At 51.0% G+C, this 24,769-nt stretch overlaps 1 protein-coding gene across 5 annotated transcripts; it reads left to right on the top strand.

The window, feature by feature from the left end:
• The first annotated feature begins 7,901 nt into the window (after positions 1–7,901).
• On the top strand, positions 7,902–24,751 carry TGIF2 (TGFB induced factor homeobox 2). Of its 5 annotated transcripts, none has more exons than XM_028523945.2 (3): positions 7,902–7,955; positions 11,879–12,104; positions 22,074–24,751. In XM_028523945.2, exons 2-3 carry the CDS (start codon positions 11,913–11,915, stop codon positions 22,593–22,595), a joined length of 714 nt encoding a protein of 237 aa, XP_028379746.1. In that variant the 5' UTR covers positions 7,902–7,955; positions 11,879–11,912; the 3' UTR covers positions 22,596–24,751. The 5 variants fall into 5 exon arrangements, with proteins under 5 accessions (XP_028379746.1, XP_028379743.1, XP_028379745.1 ...); XM_028523942.2 differs by having other exon boundaries at positions 7,928–8,187; XM_028523944.2 differs by lacking the exon at positions 7,902–7,955 and adding an exon at positions 7,980–8,094.
• The last annotated feature ends 18 nt before the right edge of the window (positions 24,752–24,769 follow it).

The raw sequence follows: 24,769 nt of genomic DNA on the forward strand, positions 1-24,769 counted from the left end.
TGAGCGAGACAAGCACTCGAACTCTACAAATACTGACTTGGAGAGCACTTCACCAATATGCCTTAAAGATACTCACTCTTGCTGTTTGCCCCAGTAACTCCACTTCAGAGCATCTATTTCAGGAGAGTTTCAGAACTGCAAAGATATTTATGTAGAAAACATTAATTGCAGCCCTGTTGAAAACTGGGGGGGAGATGTAAGTAAGAGGGAGGAGAGAAAATGTCTCTCAGGCTGCGTGTACATGTGTACATGTTTACAGGAACAAATGTGGAGAAAGGTGAAGAAGGATGTACCTGCTATCACTGCTAACACTGGAAGGTGAAAATGAGTGAGACATTACTTTTTCTTTATATACTTCTGCATTGTGTCACCTGCCACAATTAACATGTGTATTTGCTTTTTTTTTTTTTTGATTTTTTTAAGATTTTATTTATTTATTTTTAGAGAGGGAAGGGAGGAAGAGAGAGAGAGAGAGAGAGAGAGAGAGAGAGAGAGAGAGAGAGAGAGAGAGAGAAACATCAATGTGCGGTTGCTGGGGGTTATGGCCTGCAACCCAGGAATATACCCTGGCTGGGAATCGAACCTGGGACACTTTGGTTCCCAGGCCGCGCTCAATCCACTGAGCTATGCCAGCCAGGGCTTTGTGTATTTGCTTTTGTAATTAAAAAATACTCCGAGAGGTTTAGAAAATTCCCACATAGAAGAAAGACAAAATCGTGCCAAATGGAATTTGGTCTCCACTTATCCTATCACCTGGATCCTAATAAAAACAATGACTTAAAATTAAGTTATCAAGTCTCCCCAGTCCAAAATAGCCAACTCTGAACTCACAATAGCCAACTCTAACTGGCTGGTTTTTGTTTCTTTGTAAATATTTTATTTATTTTATTTGTTTTTAGAGAGGGGAAGGGAGGGAGAAAGAGAGGGAGAGAAACATCAATGTGTGGTTGCCCCTCATGTGCCCCCCACTGGGGACCTGGCCTATAACCAAGGCATGTGCCCCAACCAGGAATCGAACCGGCAACCCTTTGGTTCTCAAGTCCACACTCAATCCACTGAGCTACACCAGCTGGGGGCTAACTGGCTGGTTTCTATAGCTGTGCCAAAGAGTGCCAGTATCCAGAAGCTTACAGGTAGAAAGCAGATGAGCAAAAACTCAAAAGGGTTTTTTTTTAGATCCTCCAATTTAAAGCACAATACTCTCTATTTAGTCTGTGCCTAGAAGCCAGAGGGCATCAAGGAAAGAGACTGTGGCATCCCTACCTGCAGGTCACCTCCACGTCCCCGCCACACCCACATCCCCGAGTTAGTATGCTATAACTCAGGTCCATCTGAAATATCCTTTTCACACAAACTGTTTGCTCATGAAGAAAATCAGACAGTTAAGCACAGCTAGAACACAGCTTAGCCTGGCTGTGTAAGAAAGCCATGTAGACATATACAGCTTTTAGGTAATATTCCTCATCATTTAAACCAGCAAAAATAAAGATAAATCCTTGTGTTGCCTAAGCTGTGGGCAGACAGGCATTTATGTTTACATGTATATTACTTTCAAAATATGTAAGGTTTAGCTGGTAGAATGTCAAAGAAGAGACCTTTAGGACTCTCATGTCCAACCCTGGCTCCATTCTCGACTGAACGTCACATCCGTGACTGTTTTGTAACTGCCAGTTTATACTTCTTAATCCAATCACCTTGCCGAAGCCCTTTGTGACGGTCCAGGCAAGGAGCTCTCCACTTTCACACAGCCTAACACGCACAGGCATCAAAAACTAGCTGAATGCGTGGGTACCCAACAACTAGGAGCAAGCCAAGCAAACTGTGGCTGACCAGCAAGATACTACAGGCTGTTAAGACGCTGTCAAACTGAAGGCCATAGATCTAGACATCAGGGACAGTCCTCCATCTGTTTGGACTCAGTCACCCAGAACTGCTTCACCTGATCACCCTACCTCTACTGTCTTCCCACCTCTCCTTAGACGCCACCTCAGGCCACCCCCAAGAACCTCTGTGGGCCAGTGTCCTAATAGTATACTTTGACCGTCCCCCTGGTTAGTGCACAGACTCGCCCCACTGCAACATCCCGCTGCACCGCTGTACCGAGGGCCGGTCACTGTCAGAGGTCACCTCCCTCCCAGGGAGGGGCACGCCCTGCTCACAGACTTCCACCTAGTGAAGAATGCCGCGAAGAACAATCTTGCATAAGCATTTATCTTTGGTCTGAGATCATTTCTCTTGACAGATTCCTATAAGTAGGTTTACTGGCTCAGAGGATACACACATTTTGTTTATTTATTTTTTAAGGTATTGATTTGAGAGAGAGAGGAAGGGGGCAGAGAGAGAGAGAGAGACAAACATCAACTTGCTGCTCCACCCCTTCATGGAGGATGCACACATTTTGATACTGATACTAGTTGAGAAACTTTACATGGTAATTCTCAAACTCCAGGTATTTAGGCCTTACCTGAGGAGTGTGTTTAACAATGCACAATCCTAACACACAACAAGTGCTGGGGAAGACATAGAGAAAAGGGAGCATTCCTGTACTGCTTGGTGGGAATGCAGCCTGGTGCAGCCATTGTGGAAAACAGTATGGAGGGTCCTTGAAAAATTAAAAATGGAACACCCTTAAAAAATAAAACAAAATAAAAATAGAACTACCTTATGACCCAGCAAAACCTCTTCTGGGCATTTAACTGAGAAAAACCCAAAACACTAATTCGAAAAGATATTGCATCCACACGTTCAATGAAGCATTACTTACAATTGCCAAGCTATGGAAGCAACCTAAGTGCCCATAAACAGATAACTGGAGTATTACTTGGCCAAAAAAATGAAATCTTACCATTTCACTTATATGTGGAACCTAAAAAACAAAACAGAAACAGACTGATAGAAAAAATAAACTAGGGACTTCCGGCAAGATGGAGGAATAGGTGGACGCACCGTACCTCCTCGTACAACCAAGATTAGAAAACCAATAATTTACAACAATAATTTACTATCAGAATAACACCCAGATCCGGCAGAGGATTTATCTGAATGGAAGTCGGACAGCCAAGAAGTTGAAGTAGACGCGTTCATCCTGACTGGTAGGAGAAGACGAGCCCGGCGGGCGCTGGGCTGGCTCGGGTTGGCGGCGCGCGGAGGTTGGGGGAAGGTTTGGTGTGAAATCGGCGCAAAAGCCATCCGGGGCGCAAGAACGCAGAGGTGATCCCTGAGTACGCAAGCTGCGGCTGGCAGACCCAGAGCGGTAGCAATTGTGGACCAGGGCAGAACTCGCGGCCCAGAAGCCCAGACAAGGGTCTGAGTCCAGGAGAACGGAACTACCGCCATTGTTTTCTCTCGTCCCCGCTCCCGCTCCCGCCCCGCCCCCACATATAACGTCACAATCTAGCGACCGGGGTGCCCAGCCCCGGTGAGCACCTAAGGCTCCTCCCCCCACCGTAACAAGAGCAACCAGACCGGAAAAAAAAGGAGAGACGGGAAAAAAAAAAATATGTTTTCAACAGAGCAGATCAGTCCCCCAGGACTCATCCTTTTGAGCGACCAAGAATTAGCCAATCTATCAGATGCGCAGTTCAAAACACTGGTGATCAGAAAGCTCACGGAACTGGTTGATTTTGGATGAAATTTAGATGAAAGAATGCAGATTACCATAAAACAGATGCAGGAAGACATGCGGAGGAGAGCCAATAGTGAAAGGAAGGAATATGAGTCTCAAAACAATACAGTGGACCAGAAGGAAGATAGAATCAACCAAGCAGGAAAGCAGGATGAAATAAGAATTCAAAAAATTGAGGAAAAGATAAGAGCATCCAAGACACCTTTAAACGTTCCAATATCCGAATTATAGGGGTACCAGAACCGGAAGGGGAAAAGCAACAGATTGAGCACATATTTGAACAAATAATAAAGGAGAACTTCCCCAATCTGGCAAAGGGAACAGTCTTCCAAGAAATCCAAGAAGCTCAGAGAGCCCCAAAGGAGTTGGACCCAAGAAGAAACACATCAAGGCACATCATAATTACATTAGCCAAGGTAAAAACGAAGGAGAGAATCCTAGAAGCAGCAAGAGGTAAGGGGACAGTCACCTACAAAGGAGTTCCCATCAGACTGTCAGCTGATTTCTCCAAAGAGACCTTACAGGCAAGAAGGGGCTGGAAAGAAATATTCCAAGTCATGAAAGACAAGGACCTACATCCCAGATTGCTCTATCCAGCAAAGCTCTCATTTAGAATGGAAGGGCAGATAAAGTGCTTCTCAGATAAGGTCAAGTTAAAGGAGTTCATCATCACCAAGCCCTTATTTTATGAAATGCTAAAGGGACTTATCTAAGAAAAGAAGATAAAGAAAAGACATGTATAGTAAAAGGACAGCAAACTCACAAATATTAACAACCACACCTAAAGCAAAACCAAAAGAAACTAAGTAAACAATTAGAACAGGAACAGAACCACAGAAATGGAGGGCTCATGGAGGGTTAGCAGCAGGGGGGTGGGAGGAGGAGAGAGGGGGGAAAAGGTATAGAGAATAAGTAGCATAGAATGTAGGTTGAAAACAGATAGGGGGAGGGCAAGAATAGTACGGGAAATGTAGAAACTAAAGAACTCATAAGTATGACACATGGACATGAACTAAAGGGGGAAATGTGGGTGGGAGGGGGGTACAGGGTGGAGGGGAGAGAAGGGGGGAAATGGGACAACTGTAATAGCATAATCAATAAAATATATTAAAAAAAAAAATAAAAAATAAACTAACAGTTGCCAGATAGGAGGGGGCCTGGGGGGCTGGGTGAAAAGGTGAAGGGGATTAAGAAGCATAAATTGGTAGTTACAAAACAGTCCCGGGGATGTAAGGTACAGCATACGGAATATAGTTAATGATATTATAAGAAATAGGTATGGTGCGGTGGGTACTGGACTTAATGAGATCACTTTGTAAGCTACATAAATGTCTAACTACTACGTGGTACACCTGAAACTCACATAATACTGAATGTCAACTGTAATTGAATAAAAAAACTTGTTTCCTTCTTGTACCATTGATCTTCCCCATACCCTCTTCTACCTCCCCCTACCCCTCCACCCCTTTCCTTATGGTAATTACCATACTGTTGTCTGTGTCTATGAGGGTTATTTTTACTTAATCCCTTCACCTTTTTCACCCAGCCCCAAACAACCCCCAGCCCTCAGACAGCTGTCAGTCTGTTCTGTAAAAAACCGTATTTTTAAATTTTTTTAAAGATTTTATTTATTTATTTTTAGAGAGGGAAGGGAGGGAGAAAAAGAGAAACATTAATGTGCGGTTGCTGGGGGTCATGGCCTGCAACCCAGCCATGACCCCTGACTAGGAATGGAACCGGCAACTTTTGGTCTGTAGGCCGGTGCTCATTCCACTGAGCTACACCAGCCAGGGCTAAGAAAACCTACTTTTAAAAAATGTATTTATATTGACAACAAACTCACAAGTATCAACAACTGAAACTAAAAAACCAAAAACAAGCTAAGCAAACAACTGAAACAGGAACAGAATCACAGAAATGGAGATCACATGGAGGGTTATCAGCAGGGAGGGGCAGGGGGAGAATGGGGTAAAAGGTACAGGGAATAAGAAGCATAATAAGTAGGTACAAAATAGACAGGGGCAGGTTATGAACAGTATAGGAAATGGAGAAGCAAGCCAAAGAACTTGTACGTACAACCCATGGACATGAACTAAGGGCGGGGGGAATGCAGGGAAGAGGGGAATAAGGGGGGGGGATGGGACAACTGTAATAGCATAATAGATAAAATATATTTAAAAATGTATTTAATGGTTTTGAGAGAGAAAAAGAGATACACATCATATTTGTTGTTGTACTTATTTGTGCAAGCATTGGTTGATCCTTGCATGAGCTCTGACCAAGGATCAAACCTGTAACCTCAGTGTGTCAGGAAGATGCTCTAACCAACTGAGCTACCCAGCCGATGTTAAAAAACATCTTCTTGAAAATGCTAAATCCTGACACACTGTCAGCCTAGTTCTACCTCCCAACCTTCCTCCCCTCCCTTCTGGAAGTCTGGAACTCCTGAAGCTGCTCCTAGGTTATCAGCTCCTGGGCAACTCCACTTCCGGCTAAGGGGGGAAAGGTGCTGCTCCCTTCCATTTGCCCCAGTGCACCTCACCCAGCACCAGACTGCGGAAGCACTGGCCTTGGGGGCTGCTGCTTGTAGCCAGGTTTGCAGGGAAGGTCTTTGGGTTCAAGCCCATGTCCCCAGTGGCTCCCCCAAAATTGAGAGTCTGGCTGTCAGGCATGATACCTGGTGCTAAGTGCTGGGGACAGAGTCACATCTGCAGGGTCACCTGGCTGTGCCCCTGTTTTCCTTTCTAAAGGTCCCTGCCCCACACATGCTCTGTGATCCTAGTGGTCGCCGCCCAGTGGTTTTTATCCTTCTTACCTGAGACTCCCCCGAGCCTCGCTCTTTTTTTCTAAGAAGGCTGTGGACCAAGCACCAACTTCCCCAAGAAATTGTTTGGGGCCTCGACGCTGGGCCTTGGTGTCCCCATCTGCAAAATGGAGAGCACTGGGTAGTGGCACTGACACTTCGGGTGCTGCTGTGAGGAGGGTAGGACGACCAGCTAGGTTTTAAGCCTTTGTAGGGAAGTCTGGCTTCAGTGGAGTACAGGTGCATCTTAACAGTAATTTAATCAGCATTTCGGTTTGGCTTACAGCCCGTTTGGAGAAAATTCGATTTTTGTTCTCAGAGTTCTCCATTGCTAACGTGCTATTAAGACCAAAAGTCATTTCAAGACTTCTGATTTCCAAGCTCAAGGGTCCCAGGTGTCTGGGTCCAGACAAGGAACCAGGGGCCCAGAGAAGGCCTTGCCCAGTTTTCTTTAGGCTGATGTGCTGGGCAGAGCCGTGGGCTGGCGGAGGGGCAAGGGCTGAGTCGGGTAGCAGGCAAGATCTTCCCCCTACTCCAAGGTCCTAGGAGGGTCGGTTAACGGGTATTTCACCTTAAGCGGTATAGAGCGCACAGAGAAGGCAGCAGAGTGTCGGCAGGACGGCTTGGGGAAGACCAACGGTCATGTCCCAGAGTTGGGTCTTATGGGCAGAGGAAAAAGAAACCGGCCAGGGGTGCTGGGAGCTCCTAGACAGGTGGTCTGCCTCCTTCAAGGGCTTGTGTCAATGGGGTCTAGGCCATGGCTTAGGCTCCGCTGTCTATCTAGGTGGCCAGAGTGACACCAGTTGACAGTGCGACAAAAAGCAGGAACCTCTCTGAAGCTCAAGAGCAAACAAACCATGGACTGATATATAACAGCACGTACCCCATAAACCGGATTAGACCGGAAGATACCCCTGAAGTGCCCCCCTCAGCTTCTTGTGTTACAAATACCCCTGCAGAGTTGGCGGTTGTTATATTACCGCAGGCCGCCACTCGTGCGCCAGACCTTGGGGCTACAGGCTTTGCGGTGCTGTCAGAGGGAGCCTTCCACCCGACTCTACGGGCCCTTGTGGGCAGAATAGGCGTCGCATTCAGAGCCGGTCCTAACCAGCTGGGGGTAAATCCATGGGCTACGTGGGCCTCAGTTTCCTCTCAGAACCTTAATAACAATCACACCGCCTGCGGGAGAACCTGGTGGAGGGAGCACACTTACAAACGTCGGAATTTGCATTTTCTCCTCCAAGCAGAGGACCCCTCCCCCAGCGTGAAGCACACAGTAGGCGCTCCGGAAATGCTCTCCGAAAAGAGGTACGGGCCCCTTCCCGCCCCCAAGCGCTCAACCCCTAGGCAGGGTTCCCACCACTCCTCCATGGAGGCCATGTGGCATTCCTGAGGGTGGGGGTGGGCGCAGGAAGAAGGTGCCCTCCCGACCCCGCCCCCTCCGGGCGCGGTGGGCGGGGCGAAGCCCATCGCCGCCGGCGGCACGCCCCGCAGTGGGTGGGCGTAGCTCGACGCGCTCCGCACAAAGTTTGTTTTCTCCCTCCGGGTGGGTGGGGGAGGGCGAGGAGCGGACGGGGGGGCGGTGGGGGAAGGAGAGGGGATCTGACGTCAGGCCGCGAGGTGCTTTCCAGCCGCGAGCTGTCAGGCCGAGTGTCAGGCCCGGCAGGTACGCGGCGCGCTTCCCCAGCGCCCTCTGCCCCCTGCCAGGACGCCCCGGACCGAGCTCAAGGCCGCGTGGACGGAAAAGCCTCTCGGGAAAGTCAGTGTGGGGCATAGAAGCGGAGCAGATGGGGGCGGGGGGCGCGCGGACAACTTGGAAAGTTTTTTTTCTGGGCCGGGCGGGGGAGGGGGCGTCGTCCTGGCGCGTGCGATTGTGGGTGTGTGAACTCTGGTGTTTGTGAGTCCCAACCGCAGTGTGCGGGCTGGGGCCGGTGGAGGGGTGGCCCACCCCCCGGGGAAAAGCTCTCTCGAGGACATTTTTGGGGGGAACCCAGGTTTTTGGGACCCCACCACGGCAGACGGGCCGCCCCTGCCCCGGCCGGGGTGAGCGCGCGGGGCTGGTTTGTTTGGTTTCAAAAGTGCACGTTGCTAACCGCCGGCCGCCCCCCCCCCACCCCGCCGCGCTCCGGCGGAGCGGGGGTGGGGGCCACTGAGAGTGACAGCTGCGGGTGGGGGCAACGGGAAGGGCCTGGAGCTGGGAGGGCCCGGGAGCCCGCGCGAGTTCCCCTTTCCTTTGAAACAAAGGAAAGTCTGTCTCGGAGGCATCTGTCACTCTGAGGCGGGCCAAGGAAGTGGGGCTCGGGGGGCCAGCGACCTGAAGAAAGTTTGTGCGCGCGGGGACCCTCGGGCACGCGGAACATAAGCCGAGCCTCCTGCGGGGGAAGCTCTCAGCCTCTGGGGTAGGGGGCGGCCAACATGGAGTCTGGGCGCAGGGCTGGGGGGGGGCGGTGCGGAGGTGGGAGCCCAGCCCCCTCCTCTCCCCTCCCCCTCCGGGCCGAATTCGGAGCACAAAGCGGAGCGCGCAGGCTCGGCCGGCCCCGAGCCCCGAAGAGTCAGCTTGCGCGGAGCTGCGGGGGAAGGGGGTGGGAACCAAACTTTTTCCTGCCGCGGGACAGACACGTGAGTTTTCTTTCTTCCAGAGCCCCCGACCCACTGGATTGTTGGCCCGCGGCTGAGCTGGAGCTCCGAGTCTGACGCGGGGCTGGGGGGTGAGGGGGTGCAGGCGCCCCCAGTGCAGTCGGATTCTCTGCCGCCCCGGGAGCCATGTGCTCTGACTCGGTCTGGGCCGCGGGGGAGGCTGCGCGCTTTGTGTGAACTGCTGGGAATGCAGCGCGAGTGCGCGGCGCGGGGGAGTGTCCGGCCAGGCTGGAGAGTTGTCAGAAAGTTCGTGCGAGAGTGGCTGCAGGTCGGCGTCGTGGAGAGTGTAGCAGGGTGCAGCGGGTGTTGTGTCGAGACTTTGCTGCCTCAGGCCAGTTAGGGTAAGAACTGATGGCTGGTGTGATGACGTCTGGAGTTTTCCCAGTCTGAGAGACCGTGGGTGGGCGGGTCGGGTTGGAGTTCGTGGGTGGGCTTATATCCAGGAGTTGGGCTAGTTATGGGTACCAGTTGACCGTACTGGAAGTGAGATATATTTGTAAGCTGCGTGTGTGTTGTATTTGTCAGTGAAATTCATGGGCGTTCCAGGGGCTGAGCGACTAGTTGGTGCCAGTTATGAGTGCTGTTTAGAGAGGTGCCTGGTGTGAGGAAGGGGTGTATTTGTGAGATATCTCACCGGATTGTAGGCGGGCGGAGGTGCAGGACACTCTGGAATCCTGCAGACTGGAACTTGGCGGACAGCCAGGTTGGAATTTGTACATACAACCTTGAGTAAACTCACAGCCTGCCAGAGATGCGTCTCCCTGAGCCCAGATCCCAACTGCCCTGGCCAGCTAAACTTCAGACACCTGACCTCAGAAAGCAGCCAGCCTGTTGGTGCTCTCTGAGTAGTGGCACCTCTAATCAATGCCTGTCTCACCTCCAGGTGGCCTGGCTGGGAGGGTAGACCCTTCCCTCGAAAGCCTGGCCTAGCCAGCCCAGTTATCTGGGCTCTGGCCCAAGTCTAGGAAACAAAACCTGGGAAATGCCAGTCTGTTGGCCCAGCCGGCTGGGGAGCTATTAAAGGCTGAGGAGGGAGGAGCCTTGAGATTCTAGCATCTGCTTGGCCTGGAACTTTTGATTTTAAAATGTAAATCTCTTTTGCATGTGTGAACAAGAAGTTTGTCAAGGTCTGAGCAACTGAGCTGGGTTGTCTAGGGAAACATCTTTCATTTGAAGAGGGGCTCAAGCCCAAAAGAGGCGAGGACATTTGCCCAAAGTTACACAGCCAGGTTGAAGGGACCAGACTGGGAGCTAGATGACAAAGGAGAATGTCTGAGAGACAACTAGTAGGGATGACTCAACACTTTGCAGGGCACACAGTAGGTACACAGTAAATGTTGCAGGGATTGCTGTAAGACCATGGTGATCCATAGTTTCCTGACCCTCACTGGTCTCGAGAGACCTGGGAGGCAAGTTGGTATGGAGTAAGGGTGTGGGAGCTAACTACCTTGCTCCAGACCCACTATACTATATGTGCTGCATCCTATATGGGAGGTTTTTTTCCCAAAGCAGCTTTACTAAGATATGTTACATACCATAGAACTTGCCAATTTAAAAGTGAACAAGCCAGTGGTTTTTAGTACGTTTGAAATTTAAACAACACAGGTTTAGACTTTGTAGGTCCACTTATGCATGGATTTTTTTCAATAAAAACCTGTACTGTCTTCCATTTGTACTTTGAAGTTCATGGATGCTTTGGTTTATGTTATGTAGGGGACTTTAGCATTCACTGGTTTTGGTATCCTCCAGGGGTTCCTGGAACTAATCCCCCATAAATACAGAGACAAATTTTGGGGGGATCAAAAGTTATTTGCAGTTTTCCACTGTTCGGGCCTGGCCCCCCTGCCCCCACATTGTTCAAGGGTGAGCTGTACCTTCACAACTCTGCAGCCATCACCACAGTCAATGTTAAACATCTTTGTTACCTAAAAAAACCATCCTTCTACCCCCTTCTGGCCTATTCTGGGCATTTCATTAAAATGGAACTACATGGTGTGTGTTCCTTGTGGTATGTTTCTTTCACTTAACATAATATTTTCCAGGTTCATCCACATTGTAGAGTGGATCAGGACTTCAAATCTTTTTTTATGGCCAAGTAACATTCCACTGTATGGATAGACCTCGTTTTACTTACCCACTCATCTGTTGATAGACATTTTTTGCTATTATGACTAATGTTGATACTTGTGTGCAAACGTTTGTGTGGGCATAGGTTTTCATTTCTCTTGAGTAGAAGCCTAGGAGTGAAATTACTGGGTCATGTGATAACTGTTTAATCACCATAGTATCACAAATGGCCTTCTTAATCTCTTTAGGTCTTGCTTTGCTCATCTATAAAATGGTGACATAGCAGTGTCTCCCTTACTAGGGCTTTATGAGGACTGAATGAGATAATAAATGGAAAGTGCTCAGTACAGAGCATGGAAAAACAGACCTCAGTGGTAGCTGGTACTGCTTCTTAGTGAGCTGCCATTTCTAGGGAACCCTTTGGGACATGTGTGATTGTCTCACCACTACGCTGTACACCTGAAACTAATACAAAATAATACTGAGTGTAAACTGGAACTGAAAAAATTTTTAAATGAGAAACATGAGCTGCCATTTTGGTCAGCAGTCACCTACTGAAGCGGAGGCCTTTCGCACTCTCCCTGCCGGCCCGCCTAGGCTGTGCACGGTCTGATGCTTCAAACCGCGGTTCCCCGTGGTTCAGTCAGGTGTCCCAGGCCCTGGCAGTGGTGTGTTTGCAGACTAGGAAGAGGGTAAGTGGCAGTGCATGGTAATAATGTCCCCATCACCTTTGTCCCTTGTTCCAGGCTTTCCTGAGGTCCAGCTTAGCCCCTCGACACCATGTCAGACAGTGATCTGGGTGAGGACGAAGGCCTCCTCTCCCTGGCAGGCAAGAGGAAGCGCAGAGGGAACCTGCCCAAGGAGTCAGTGAAGATCCTCCGGGACTGGCTGTACCTGCACCGGTACAATGCCTACCCCTCCGAGCAGGAGAAGCTGAGCCTGTCTGGACAAACTAACTTATCTGTGCTGCAGGTAAGGAGGGGGTAGCAGGAGACCTGGGTTCTGGTCCTATCTCAGCCCTGTCACTGACTCACTGTGTGGCCTAAGGCTGGTCACCTCCCTCTCTGGGCCTTGGTTTCTTTTTTGGGCAGATAAGAACACCCACTCCCCCTGCCTCAAGGGAGGATAGTGACTGAGGCCCTTGCAGCTAGATTTCAGATTTCTGAGAGTTTTAAAGAAGCAGGGGTCAGTGTTAGTGCCTAGGTGTGGTCATGAACACTGGAGGCTGTGGAAGTGAGAATGCACTGAGTGCCTGGGATTAGGTCCCCAGCCCCCCCGCAGGTGGTGCTTGGATGGCGACTTGGTTGTGGAGAAGTTGATGGTCTGCAGTGTGGTTAAGATTGTGTTGGGATCATAGTCAAGGAAAGTACAGAGACATTCTGGGTCCAAAACCCGTTTCTGCTGATTCGAAGCTGTGGATCACATCTCGATTTCCCCACCTGTGAAGTGGGGATGACTGTCCTCTTCGGCCTGGCTGAACCGTTCTGAGGGACAGATGCAGAACTGGATGTGGAAGGGCTTTGAGCACGTTCGGAAGACTGTTATCTACCTTCTGTCAAAGTGCAAGATTTTATCTCCTTGGAATTGCCTCAGTTGCCGACGTGCTGGCGTTTTCTTCTGCTTTCGTGGTGCTGAGGCAGGACTGCCTTGGGTCTGTCTGTCTGTCTGTCACCTGTCTGGGAGACGCCAGGGCCTCAGCCTAGCAAAGGCCCCGCCCTTGCCTCCCTTGGTCCTTTCCCAGCCATTACTCCGATCCGATCCGTGGAATGGGTTCTCCTTCCTTCTCTTATCCACTCTGAACACCCCCCCCCCCCCCCCCCCAGTCTTCCCAGCTCCTGTCCCTCTTCCTCCTCCTCTGCCTCCTCCGTGAAGTCTCACTGAGAGTGTTCAGTCCTCGGGACTCCTGTCACCTGACTTACACTCTCCAGGCACTGGCTAATTGGAGCCGTCTACAAGAGAGGCTCTAGCATTACAGACCCTGACTCGGAGCCCATCTTCCCCACAAGAGGAAGCCTGGACCTTGGCCATGTCGCTGCCTCCTCCCTGGGCCTCGGGTTTCCTCTTCTGAAAAGGGGAGGTGGTGTGGCACCCGCAGGGTGCCTCTGGAGGAGGGGCCGAGAAGAATCCAGGGTTCACTGTGCGCTGCGTGGCTCAGAGTGGGTGCTTCTGCTCTCTCTCCTTTTCATTCTCCTCTGTCCTAGATCGTAGGTCTTGGACTGACCCCAGCTGTCTCCCATCCTGCAGTGTCCTCCTAAGCACCCCGCTGTGCCCAGCTCTGTGTTGGGCCAAGTTGGGACCCCAGACAGGAGCCAGACTCATCCCTCCCTCTAGTCTGGGATGGAATAGCAGGAGAGTCTCGGCCACTGGAGTGTGCCAGAAGTGATCACTGCTGTTTGAAGGCAGCAGAGAGTCACTGTGGGGCCTCAAAAGGCCTCCCAGGAGGAGTAGACTTGAGCTCACAGGCCAAAGTCTGGACCCTGAGAGCCCGTATTACCCAGGCAGCCTCTTTGCTGGTCTTCCTACCTCCAGCCTCGTTCCCTCGGTCTCTTGGACACAAGTGCAAATCTGATTGCGGCACACACGCCACAGACCCTGTTGACCTCGGGAGATGGTCCAAACTCCAAGGTACTTAGCAGCCCCATCTCTCCGTTCTTCTGCCCCTGGGGCCTTGAGCCCTCTGGGCCTGCAGGCCATCTCCTTTGGGTTCTTTCCACCCCTCCTGAACCCGAATCACTCCATTTGTTAAGCATTTTCTTTTGAAATCATGGAGGCCACTGCTGTGTATTTCCACTGGTTCTCAGACCACTTGTTGTCACACTACTGAAATTGATTTTAGTCAGGGACACTGTTTCTCAAATCTGAGTAATGTACCATCTCCTTTTAAAGGAAAATATTTTTAATTACCACGTTACTTAAGTGTGCACAAACTGAAAACTGGGTTAAAATGTCTTTTGCTCTTACACACAACTATAAAATTAACAGTTTTCCAAAGTACATTAGTGTAAAACCAGTGAGACTCCATCCAGCCGCGGTACTGGCAGGTGGATGGTGTGTGGCTGGCAGGGCTGTGCTGTGGGGGACAGAGGCGCTGACGTTGAGGTTGAGCGTGTCCGGACTGCCAGGAGCCATGGTGCACCTGTCATAATCGGAGCAGAAGCGCAAAGCCACAAGTGTTTCTCCTCCAGAGTGTTCTTGTGGAGAACTAGTGGCTCCCCAGGGCAGCATATCCCCAAGTCCCACTTAGAGGACCGTGTGCCTGGGGCAGGGGTTAGCTGGAGACTTCTGACCAGGCCAGGCTGGATCCCGCACCCCCTGGTCAGTGGGGACCCCCTGGCAGTCTTGGGTGGAAGCGGCTGTGAGTCCCCAGCACACGGACGCCTCTGCTGGGAGGTTTCCTGGTCGAAGACTGATAACATCTCCACGCTGGCATCTTCCCTTTCTATGAGTTCTCTTGGATGATTCTTTCAGGCTCCTGTGATCAGTCACCAATTCTTTCACATATCCCTTAAATATTTCTGGAATATGGCGGCTTTTCTGTGCTGGTCCAACCCTTCAGTGGCCCTGCCAACTGAACGACAGCATCACCTGTCCCCATCTGCACAGCAGGCTTCCTCCCCGTTCCGGCCCCCCTGCTCAGTGCCGCAGACCGCTTTGCTCCCACCCAGCCAGAGACTCCCCGCCCTTGGAGGAACTGTGCCTTCCCACAGCCCTGGGACTGGGTCAGCATTTCGACCCCAGAGTGGTCTCATTTATCATTGTCCCTGAGTGTTTACCTCAGGGCCTTGTATCTGGGAGGTGCTCCATAAATAACGGTTGAAGTGACAGAAAATGAAGTTCAAGTGTTGGAGATGGCAACAGCCTGGACCACAGAAGTAAGGAAATGTGGCTTATCAATTGGAAAAGGGGGCCTGAGTCCCTGGAGGCATCTTTCTCCTGTACTTAACTTTTAAAACTTCATTGTTTACTAAAAACATTTGCAGATTATCGACAAAAGAGAACATTTAATCTAATACACCCCTGGTACCAATCACCTGGCCTGGTTGGTTTCCTCTTCCCCTGGGGACTTCTCTTCTGATTGTCTTCTTTTAACTGCCCCGGAGCGATTCATTAGCAAGTCAATGAGTCATTTAACTAACTGGTTTGCTGGTACTTGCCTAGGGCTAGGCAGTTGGGAGGGTGAGACCAACAACAAAAAAAGTCATTTGTGAAGGACTTTCACAGGTCCCTGTGATGCCCTCTACACCCACTTTACTGCTGTGGTTTCTGATGTCTCAGGGGCTGTCTGTTGGGGAGGGAAGCCTGGCAGGGAGGTTCAGGCCCCATTTCTCCACTGTAGTACTGACTAGGGCTGGGCTCTGTGCCGGGCCCAGAGCCGTGTGCTGGAAACAGCGGTAGAACAGGAACCCTCCCTGCCCTCGGCTGGCACGGAGAGGAGGAGATGTCATTTAAGAGACCACCTCGGAGTCTGTAGGAGAGGCTTCTCTCAGGAAGCAGCATTTGAGTGGAGACTTGAAGGAACTGGGAGGTCGGGGCGGCCATCCGGGAACTGGGCAAGAAAGAAGCCTGCTGTAGAGGCTGTGGTGGCTGCTCGGTGGCACTGTGTGCCCTGGCACCCCTTACCGATCCGTCAGGCTGATCTCCCTCTGGCCCCAAAGCTAGCTGCCCCCCCCCCCCCCCCCCATTCTTCCTGCTGGCAGCCTCTGTCTCTCCACATTTTCTGTCTGTCTTTTTTTTTTTTTTTTTTTTTTAAGATTTTATTTATTTTCAGAGAGAGGAAGGGAAGGAGAATGAGAGGGAGAGAGAAACATTGATTGGTTGTCTCTCGCATATCCCCAACTGCAGACCTGGCCTGCAACCCAGGCATGTGCCCTGGCTGGAATCGAACCGGTGACCTGGTTCGCAGGGCAACACTCAGTCCACTGAGTGACACCAGCCAGGGCTGTGTCCCCACATTTTCATCTGTATGTATATATTTTTTAGCTTCTTTGTGAATAAAGGGGTTTGCCCACAAGGACAAGTTAAACTGGTGGGTTAAACCCATGGTAACCTCAGCCTGGGTGGCAGAACCTGGGGACCTTAAAAAGACACATTCCTGACTCACTCCCGCCCCCACTAGATATTTTAAACAAATGAGAAATAGCCATTTCTTAAAGTCACCCTCCAGGTGACTGTAATACTGCAAGCCTGCTCGGATGCAGGTGGTTGCAATATGTGGAAGTACCGTGAAGTTTGGGAGAGGTCTCTCCCCGCCTTCACTCCCATCTGCTCTTTTGGGCCTGCCTTTCACAGCTGAAAAAGATACTGAAATTAAAGCACTTGTGTCAGATGCCCTGCTCCTGATCCTTGTGGCCTTCACGGCTTCCTGGTGTCCCTCCCACTCCCATTTGCCACAGCGGTTCCTCCTGCGTCCTTCAGCTCAGCCTCTGATAAAAAGGAACAAAATACTGTCAGGGCACAGCCTCTCAGACAGAGCCCTCCTTTATGCCAGAGACAGGCTTTTGGGCTGGCTCCCAGTCTGTTTGGCCATATTAATCACGGAATTCACCTTGGCATTCTCCCACCACCTGCCCAAGGACCTCTGGAGTGGGGGCGAGCCACGTGCCCTTTTCCTGACTTAGGCATGGGTCGGGCTGCTGGAAGGGGCCACAGAAAATCCGGTAGCCTGTTATCACAGCTGGCACTGGGGGCGTGCTCAGGCCTCCTGGCCTTTCCCAGCCCCCCTCAGCTGTGCATTTCTGTCGGACGAGAAGACAAAACAGACAAGGAGTCTGCCAAGTTTTCTGCAGACCAGGGTGAGTGTGTGGGAGAATATGTGGGTGGGGGGGTTTCTGCCGTTCTCAGGAATATAAGCCAAAATGGGAGGTGTAGCTAGGGGCTAGATGGCCCGCACAGCTGCTAGAACACGCCCGGGCTCCCCTCCCCAGCACTGCCTTCTCAGCGAAAACACCCATCCCTACCTCGCTTGACCCAGGTCACGGTGCTCTGTTTCCTCCGCATCCAGGGGTGAGGTGGCAGAGGCGCAGCGCTCTTCTGTAGCACCGGTCACTGAGGAGGCAGCTGCTACTGAGGGACGGAAGCAACTGAACAAGGAGAAAAGGCTTTAGGCTGACTCTCCAGTTCTTTCCACCTGCCTGGGAGCAGGCTGTTTGGACCAGTTCCATTTGCACTTGTGACCTTGAGCAAGTTACTGAACCTCTTTGATCTGGGCCTCTGTTTTTTCAACAGTCCAAATAAAATGGAGATCATCACAGAACCGGTCTCATTAACTGTTGAAGATTAAATGAGTAATTAAATGGGAAGTGTTTAGAACAACACCTGATATGTTTTGTTTCAACAAGTGTTTACTCTTAGGATTATGATAATGATTATTCCTCTGCACAGTAAGACACAGCAAAGCAGAGTAAGAATAGCCGCAGGGCCCTGACCAGTGTGGCTCTGTTGGTTGGGAGTCATCCCACAAGGCAAAAGGTCCTGGGTGGTTCCTGGTCTGGGCATGCCTGGGTTGCAGGTTCAGTCCCCAGTTGGGGTGTGTACCAGAGGCAGGCAATACATGTTTCTCTTTCACATCGATGTTTCTCTCCCTTTCTTTCCCTCCCCACCCCCACCCTCCTCTCTCCAGAAATAAAGAAAACCTTTAAAAAAAATAGGGGCCCCTGAGTTTGCATCCCAGGTTTGTGCTCGGGCTGTGTGACTTTGGCAAGCTCTTTCATCTCTTTGAGTTCCAGTCCCCCTTTTGGCACTTTGGGGACACTGCTCACCACCCTTCCAGGCTTGCACGTGGATTAAACATAGTGCAGGTGAGATAGATGGCTGACGTGCTAACCTGGTATCAGAGTGCTGGTTCTCTTCCTTCATGGAGCCCAGCTGCTCAGCCTTGTCCTTGGAGATCCCTTGCAGCCCTTGCCAGGATTCAGCTCCCCCCGTGTCTGCTGATGCCTGCGGTGGTGTGTGTGCTCAGAAGTACTGCTTGGACCATAGAGGTGAGAAAGGGATAAGGGAGAACCCCAGGGACAGGACCTTTCCAGGCAGACCGGAAAAGGAAGAGAAAGGCCACAAGAAGGCTCTGGCTCTTGCCTGCCCAGGAGCTTTCCCGTCCTGGTAGGACCAGGGGCCTAGTGCTATCCTTGGTTCACCTGTGGAATGGATGCAGCTGTAGCCTGCTGGGCAAAGATGCATACCAGCTCCTGGTACCAGCGCCTTTCATAAGTGGCCAGCCGTTCAGCTGGGTATAGAGGCAGACATAGGAAGATGGTAGATACCCAAGGGCTTGCCTGGGTATGGGCCAAGAAAGGTGACAGGCAGGTGTAGAATTGATGTAGGAGCCCTGAGGAGAAGAACTGGGGTTTTGATCACTCAGCAAATATTAGAGGAATGTTTTCAGAAACATAGCATGTTGCTGTAGCCCACAGTCCCAGCACCCCAGCACACAGGAAGCAAGGGGCAGGGGGCTCCTGTCTTTTCTTTCTCCTATAGTAGCTGCTGCATGCTCTGCAAGAATCTGTTGAGAGCACAGCTGTCGAGAGGGGAGGAGAGATGGGACCAGGAGCAGGACCTGGAGTGGAATTTAGGTCAAGACCCTGTTTCCAGAGGTGTCCCACCTTTTGAAAGAAAAATCATTGTCTTGGGCCACACATTAAATACATTGTGATATGTAATCACAAAAAAAAGCTCATCGTGTTTTAAGTAAATTTACGGTCTTTTGTTGGACCGCATTCATAGCCACTGTGAGCCGCCTGCGGCCCGGGGGCGGCAGGTTGGACGCCCTTGGTCAGGCCCTTGAGACTCTGACTTCAGTGTTCTGGCCCAGTGGGCGCAGCCCTGCCTGCTTCCATCAGTTCCTTAAACCACACCCTTGCCTGCCTCAGGACAGGGCCTTGACATTTGCTTTTCCCTCTAAAACGTTCTTCCCTCAGCTTTCTATATGGCTGGCTTTCTTATTCTTTAGGACCTAAAGAATAAGGGGTGTTAAACTCATTTTAAACAGGGGCCACATCAGCCTCGCAGATGCCTTGAAACGGCCGAAATAATTTTAGGGCTGTATAAACGTAAGTACTCCTCAACTGTTGAGGAGTTGAAATTACATTCAGCCCTCTGAAGGCAGCTGCGAGGCTGATGTGGCCCCTGGTGAAAATGAGTGTGACACCCCTGCTTTAGGTCTCAGCCTTCCCAGACCCCTCGTCTGCGGAAGTCGCTCTTACCTTTACATGCTACCCTTTTACTTCTGTCTGTCTGCGTCCTGGCACTTACTGGTGGCTATTCACCATGGTTGTTGATTGCCAGTCTCCACAGCTGGGTGGACTGGAAGTGCTACAGGGTAGCGTGCACGTCTGTTTAATTCACAGAGGGATCGCCAGCACCGAGAACTGAGCCTGGCACATAGTAAGCGCTCAGTAGGTATTTGAGTGAGCACAAGGCCTTGAAAGGGAGGGAGAGCCGTTGGAAAGTGGGGAGTTCTAACCTGTTTTGAAGAACAAAGTAAGATGGGCTGTGAGAGGCTCTGTGACAACCTCAGAGATCCAGGGAGGAGGGGCTCCTGCTCCTCCATATCCAAAGGCCCAGGCCCTGGGATCTCTGACTGGAGGTCCAATTCTGGCTGACTTCTCCAGGCTGAGCTGGAAGTGTGTTCATTGGTAAACTGGGAATTGATCAAACTCAGAGCTGATGTAACTATGAGAAGAAGATTGTGTAGGTACTCAGTCTCAGTAAATGGCAGTTCGGTAAACTCAGTGAACATTCCAGAAAGATGCCCAGATGGGTGGACACCTACTAGGCCACACCCATCATGCCCCACCCCCAGTATCCAGTGTCTAACCAATGTTTCTTCTCTCCTGCTACTTCTGAGATGGCAAGTAAGTTGTTAAGCAGTTTTTCCCCTTCAGTGGCCCCTCCAGTGGTGGGCAAGAAGGAAAAGAACTTGGAAAAAATGATGGGGGGGGTTGTATTTGTCTATTTAAGGAAAGGGTTAATGTTTTGAAACAGGTTTGTGTTTATGACCTACACCAGCCTTGCAGCTAAGAAAGTTTCTGGGTTTGATCCGTAACTTTTAATACGATGCTCAGGTGGGTGAGCTCAGGTGGGTGAGCTACGGCAGGATCCGTCTTGCCACACCTCCAGGCCATTAGGAGTAAATGAGAAAAGAGGGTATGAGTGGTTGGTCTTGTAGAAGGTAGAGAAGGATGCAGGATGAGGGTCTGCTGGAGAAGCTATTCACACTCTTCCTGGACGGCTGCTGTCCTCAGGGTGTCATTCATTTGTGTATGAAAAGAAACTGCCAGGCCCTATACCAGCCCTAGGTGAAAAGGGATTTTGAATCTATTTCCTCTGCTCAGGCCTGATGGCTGGTATCTTAGATCAAACAAGACTTAAGAGGAGTAGCCATTCTGAGGTGGAGAAGAGGGCATTTCAGAAAGAACAATTGTGATGTGCAAAAGGCAAGGAGCTACTAGAAAGAAGAAGAAGAAAAGCACAGGGCTGATGAGCGGCTGGTGAGCACGCAGTTCACACGCCGAAGAATGCAAGGGCTGGAAATACTGACAGGAGGGGTTAACAGCCAGGCTCGTGTGTCTTAGATTTGATTTTGTGGGCAGTAGGAGGCAGGGCAGTTTTTTAGAACAGGAATAACAGGCCTTGCATTTTAGAAGAAGTGACAACCAGTGAAGGGGCTGGGTTGGAGAGCCATGAAGCTGTTAAAAAAGAATCCAGACAGCCCTGGCTGGTGTGGCTCAGTGGCTTGAGCGCCGGCCTGCAAAGGGTCACCGGTTCGATTCCCAGTCAGAGCACATGCCTGGGTTTCGGGCCAGGTCCCCAGTTGGGGGCATGTGAGAGGCAGCCGATACTTCTCTCACACATTGATGTTTCTCTCCCCCCTCTTCCTCCCTCCCTTCCCCACTCTAAAAATAAATAAAATCTCTAAGAATCCAGACAGATGTGGGTCAGGGTACCAGGTGTCTTGGCTTTGCAGAATAACACTTAACAGTGAGGAATTTCATGCCTCATGCAGAGTTCAAAAAGATTGATCCAAACAGTAAGTTAAATGGGAATGGGGTCAAGGTTAAATGGTAGCTTTCTGAGTAGCATGTAGGAATATAAACTTAAGGATGCTGCTTGAGTGCACGTTGAGCTGGAGCCAGTGAGCCTGGTTTTGCTTGGAAACAGTAATGTTCTTCTGCCTGACAGCCCCATGGCGTTTCTGTGGCCTGCCTCAGGACTCTGCTCTAGAAATTCAGGAGTCAGTCGCCCTCGGCACTGCCCCGTCTCTTCCCGTTCATACCCCGTATCCGCTGGGCACCAGGTCCTCTCCTTTCCCGTTTCCCAGTAGGTCAAACATTTGTCCTCTTGTCATCTCCCTTAATACAACTTGAACTACTGTTTCTCTGCTTCCACTCCGCTCGCCACAGGGCAGGTTGCTCCTTGGTTTAACACCCTCCTACTCTCCGCACTGACCTCAGAATAAAGAACCAAATCCCCACGCTGAGCTCCAGCCACCCAGGCCTGCCTTCTCCGAGTTCCTCAGAGACACTCTGCTTCCACCTGCTACAGGGTCTTTTTAGAGGTTCATTTTCCTCAGTCGAACGTCCTCTCCCTTCCCACCTCCCACCTAAACTACTGCCCATCATCCTTCAGATCTCAGTTTAGGAGCCATCTCCTCAGAGAATGCCACCCTGAGCCCGCAGAGACCAGAGTGGGTGTTCCCATTAGTGTCTCCAACAGCACACCACGGTACCTTCCTTCACCGGCTGAGTCAGAGTTGCAGTTTATATTCATGTGTATGATTTCTTCTTTAACTCTCCCCTCCCAACATCAGCCTTTCTGAGGACTGAGGTCGTGTGTGTGTGTGTGTGTGTGTGTGTTGTTTGCTGCTGCGTTCTGGGGCCTGACATAGGTGCTTCACAGTGGTTTTGATTGAGTGAACTGATCACAGTCTCTTAACACTCGTTCCAGATATGTAACTGGTTCATCAACGCTCGGCGGCGGCTTCTCCCAGACATGCTTCGGAAGGACGGCCAAGACCCCAACCAGTACACCATTTCCCGCCGCGGGGGCAAGGCCTCAGATGTGGCCCTCCCCCGTGGCAGCAGCCCCTCGGTGCTGGCTGTGTCTGTGCCGGCCCCCACCAATGTGCTCTCCTTGTCTGTGTGCTCCGTGCCACTCCACTCGGCCCAGGGGGAAAAGCCAGCAGCCCCCTTCCCACAGGGGGAGCTGGAGCCCGCCAAATCCCTGGTGACCCCTGCTAACACCCTCACCCTGCTGACCAGGGCGGAAGCTGGAAGCCCCACAGGTGGACTCTTCAATACACCACCACCCACACCCCCAGAGCAGGACAAGGAGGACTTCAGCAGCTTCCAGCTGCTCGTGGAGGTGGCGCTACAGAGGGCTGCCGAGATGGAGCTTCAGAAGCAGCAGGACCCGTCGCCCCCGTTACTGCACACTCCCATCCCCCTGGTCTCTGAAAACCCCAAGTAGGCGTCTGCCAACAGGGGTGTTCAGGGCTCAAGCCAGCTGTTCTGGGTTTATGTTTTGGTTCCCTTTCACACAGAGGGTTTTCTTTGGATCACTGCCAAACATCAGGATCATCTCCTCTGTCCTGAGGTCTTCAGCAGGAAGACACCAGCCGGTGTCACTGCGCTGCGATGGGGACCTCTCCTCTTCTGACTCAGCCGTTTCTCCAGGCCTCCCCCGGTGAGGAGACTAAGAGAGTGGAGACAGGCATGGTGCTGCTGCTACTTCTCCAGAGAATCCGCGGGACACCTTTGTCCCAGCCTGCTTTCCTGAGCTAGGCACAGAAAACCTGCCAAGTTCAGCCCTGCGCTGGGTCCAAGTTGCTCCTGAGCCGACCTCTCTTCTCTGTTAAGCCAAGTGTGGACATTCCAAGTTCATAAGTGTGAACAAAAGAAAAGAGGAACCCAGCAGATGTCGTAGAACCGACTCCAGTTGAATGTTTAGGTTTATGCTAAACTTTGTGTTCATTTTTCCCTTTTTGCCGTGGTTTGCGTTCATGGGGAAGTGTGTGTTGTATGATGGAGTCTGATGAACTGGGAATGGTCGTCCACCGTTGCAACAGGTGATTGTTTTACAAGGAAGGAGTATTTTTATTTTGGGGACCAGCTACATCTCTGCAAAATTCCAAATGGTTGTTTTATTGTTGGTTTGGTTTACTGAGAGAAGGAGAAAACAAATGTATACTGGCTTTGGCTTTTCTGCATCAGGCACAGAGGGGAATAAACCCAAAGCCAGAGAGAGGGGCCAGCAGAGAATCTGACCAAACCTTCTAGGCGTAGAGCAGAGAAGGGTGATAAAAACCGGAGAGGTGTTTTTTTCTATTTTTGTTTTTACTGTACTTTTGGGGGGCGGGAGAAGTAAGCTAGACAGAGGCAGTAGGGTTTGTTTTCTTGGGTTTTTTTCCCTCTTTAATGTTTTCCCCTTTATTCTTGAAAGCTTTGCCCTGCAGCCTGAGTTTTGGATTCCTTTAGGAACTTGGATTAGCGGAGCCAGAATGTCAAAAGCTCCATCTGCTGGCAGGTTTTCTCACCACGGTGGCAGGAAAGCATTCCTGGAGGAAGCAGGAAGAGTGGCCCCAGCCGCCTGCCTGCGGAACTGCCTTCAGAGGTGGCTGGGGCAGGAGAGCGGGAGGCCTGCCCCTGGGAGTGTCTCTGTGTTGCACCTTTCTTCACACTGGAGTTACAGAGGCCCCTGCCCTGAACTTCACAGTGGAACAGATCACAGTTGGTCTTATCTCCTCCCTCCCATTTATTTTTTGTATCATTGCCAACTGCGTTCAACAGCAATATACCCCATCTTTATATATCCTAAGAAACACTAATCCTAGGTTATTATTAGCCAAAATATTTTTGTTCTGATGGACATTGTTTCTGGGCCAAAAGACAGGTCAGGAGCCCCAGCCTGTAGTTTCCTTAGGTTGCCAAGTCCTGGCACAAGGGGGAAGAGAGTTGCTGGATTGGTGGCTGCCTTGGTAAGGCCTGGCCAGGAGAAAAGGCAGAAACAGGTGTTCAGTCCCGAGGGAAGCACCCTCACTTTGAGTGGCTTGGCCCACCCATTGCTTGGGAGTGCACATTAGTATTTAAAGGAGAGGGAGCTTTGCTCTGAGTGGGCAAGTTTCCTCGGCTCTTTTTTGCCTCCTCCCTCCTCCTCTGCCTTCTCCTTGCATGCCCTGGGGTGGGTGGGAAGGGGATTGGGGATCCTCACACTCCTGGGGCCCAGCTGGGGAAGGATGAACATGGCAGCTCTGAGATTAGTTGCTGCTGTTTGCCCAGCCTTTCCACCCTGCCCATGTCTGTGAGCCCAGGGCCGCTGTGACTGTTGCAAGGTGCTTGTAGCAGGAGACTGGAAGCGTATCGGGCTGGGGTGGGACTCTTCCTTCCCGCAGTGCACTGAGCAGTGGAGGTGCTGGGGGGTGCCGGAGCCATGCTGCTGGATTCTGGTTGGGCTCCCCCCACCCTTGTGCAGGATAGGGAGGCTGGGCCTGGGCAGCCTCTGCTTGATTTAGTTGTGAGGTAAACTGGGAGGAGATTTAGCACAGTTATCCCATTGAGTAATTTGAGCAGAAAACTACTGTAAATAAGTTTTGGTTTTGTCAAATAAAAATTTTGGGTTTTGTTTTATTTTTGTTTTCCAATTAA

The sequence above is a fragment of the Phyllostomus discolor genome, chromosome 9 (assembly GCF_004126475.2).
Source record: "Phyllostomus discolor isolate MPI-MPIP mPhyDis1 chromosome 9, mPhyDis1.pri.v3, whole genome shotgun sequence".
NCBI lineage: Eukaryota > Metazoa > Chordata > Mammalia > Chiroptera > Phyllostomidae > Phyllostomus > Phyllostomus discolor.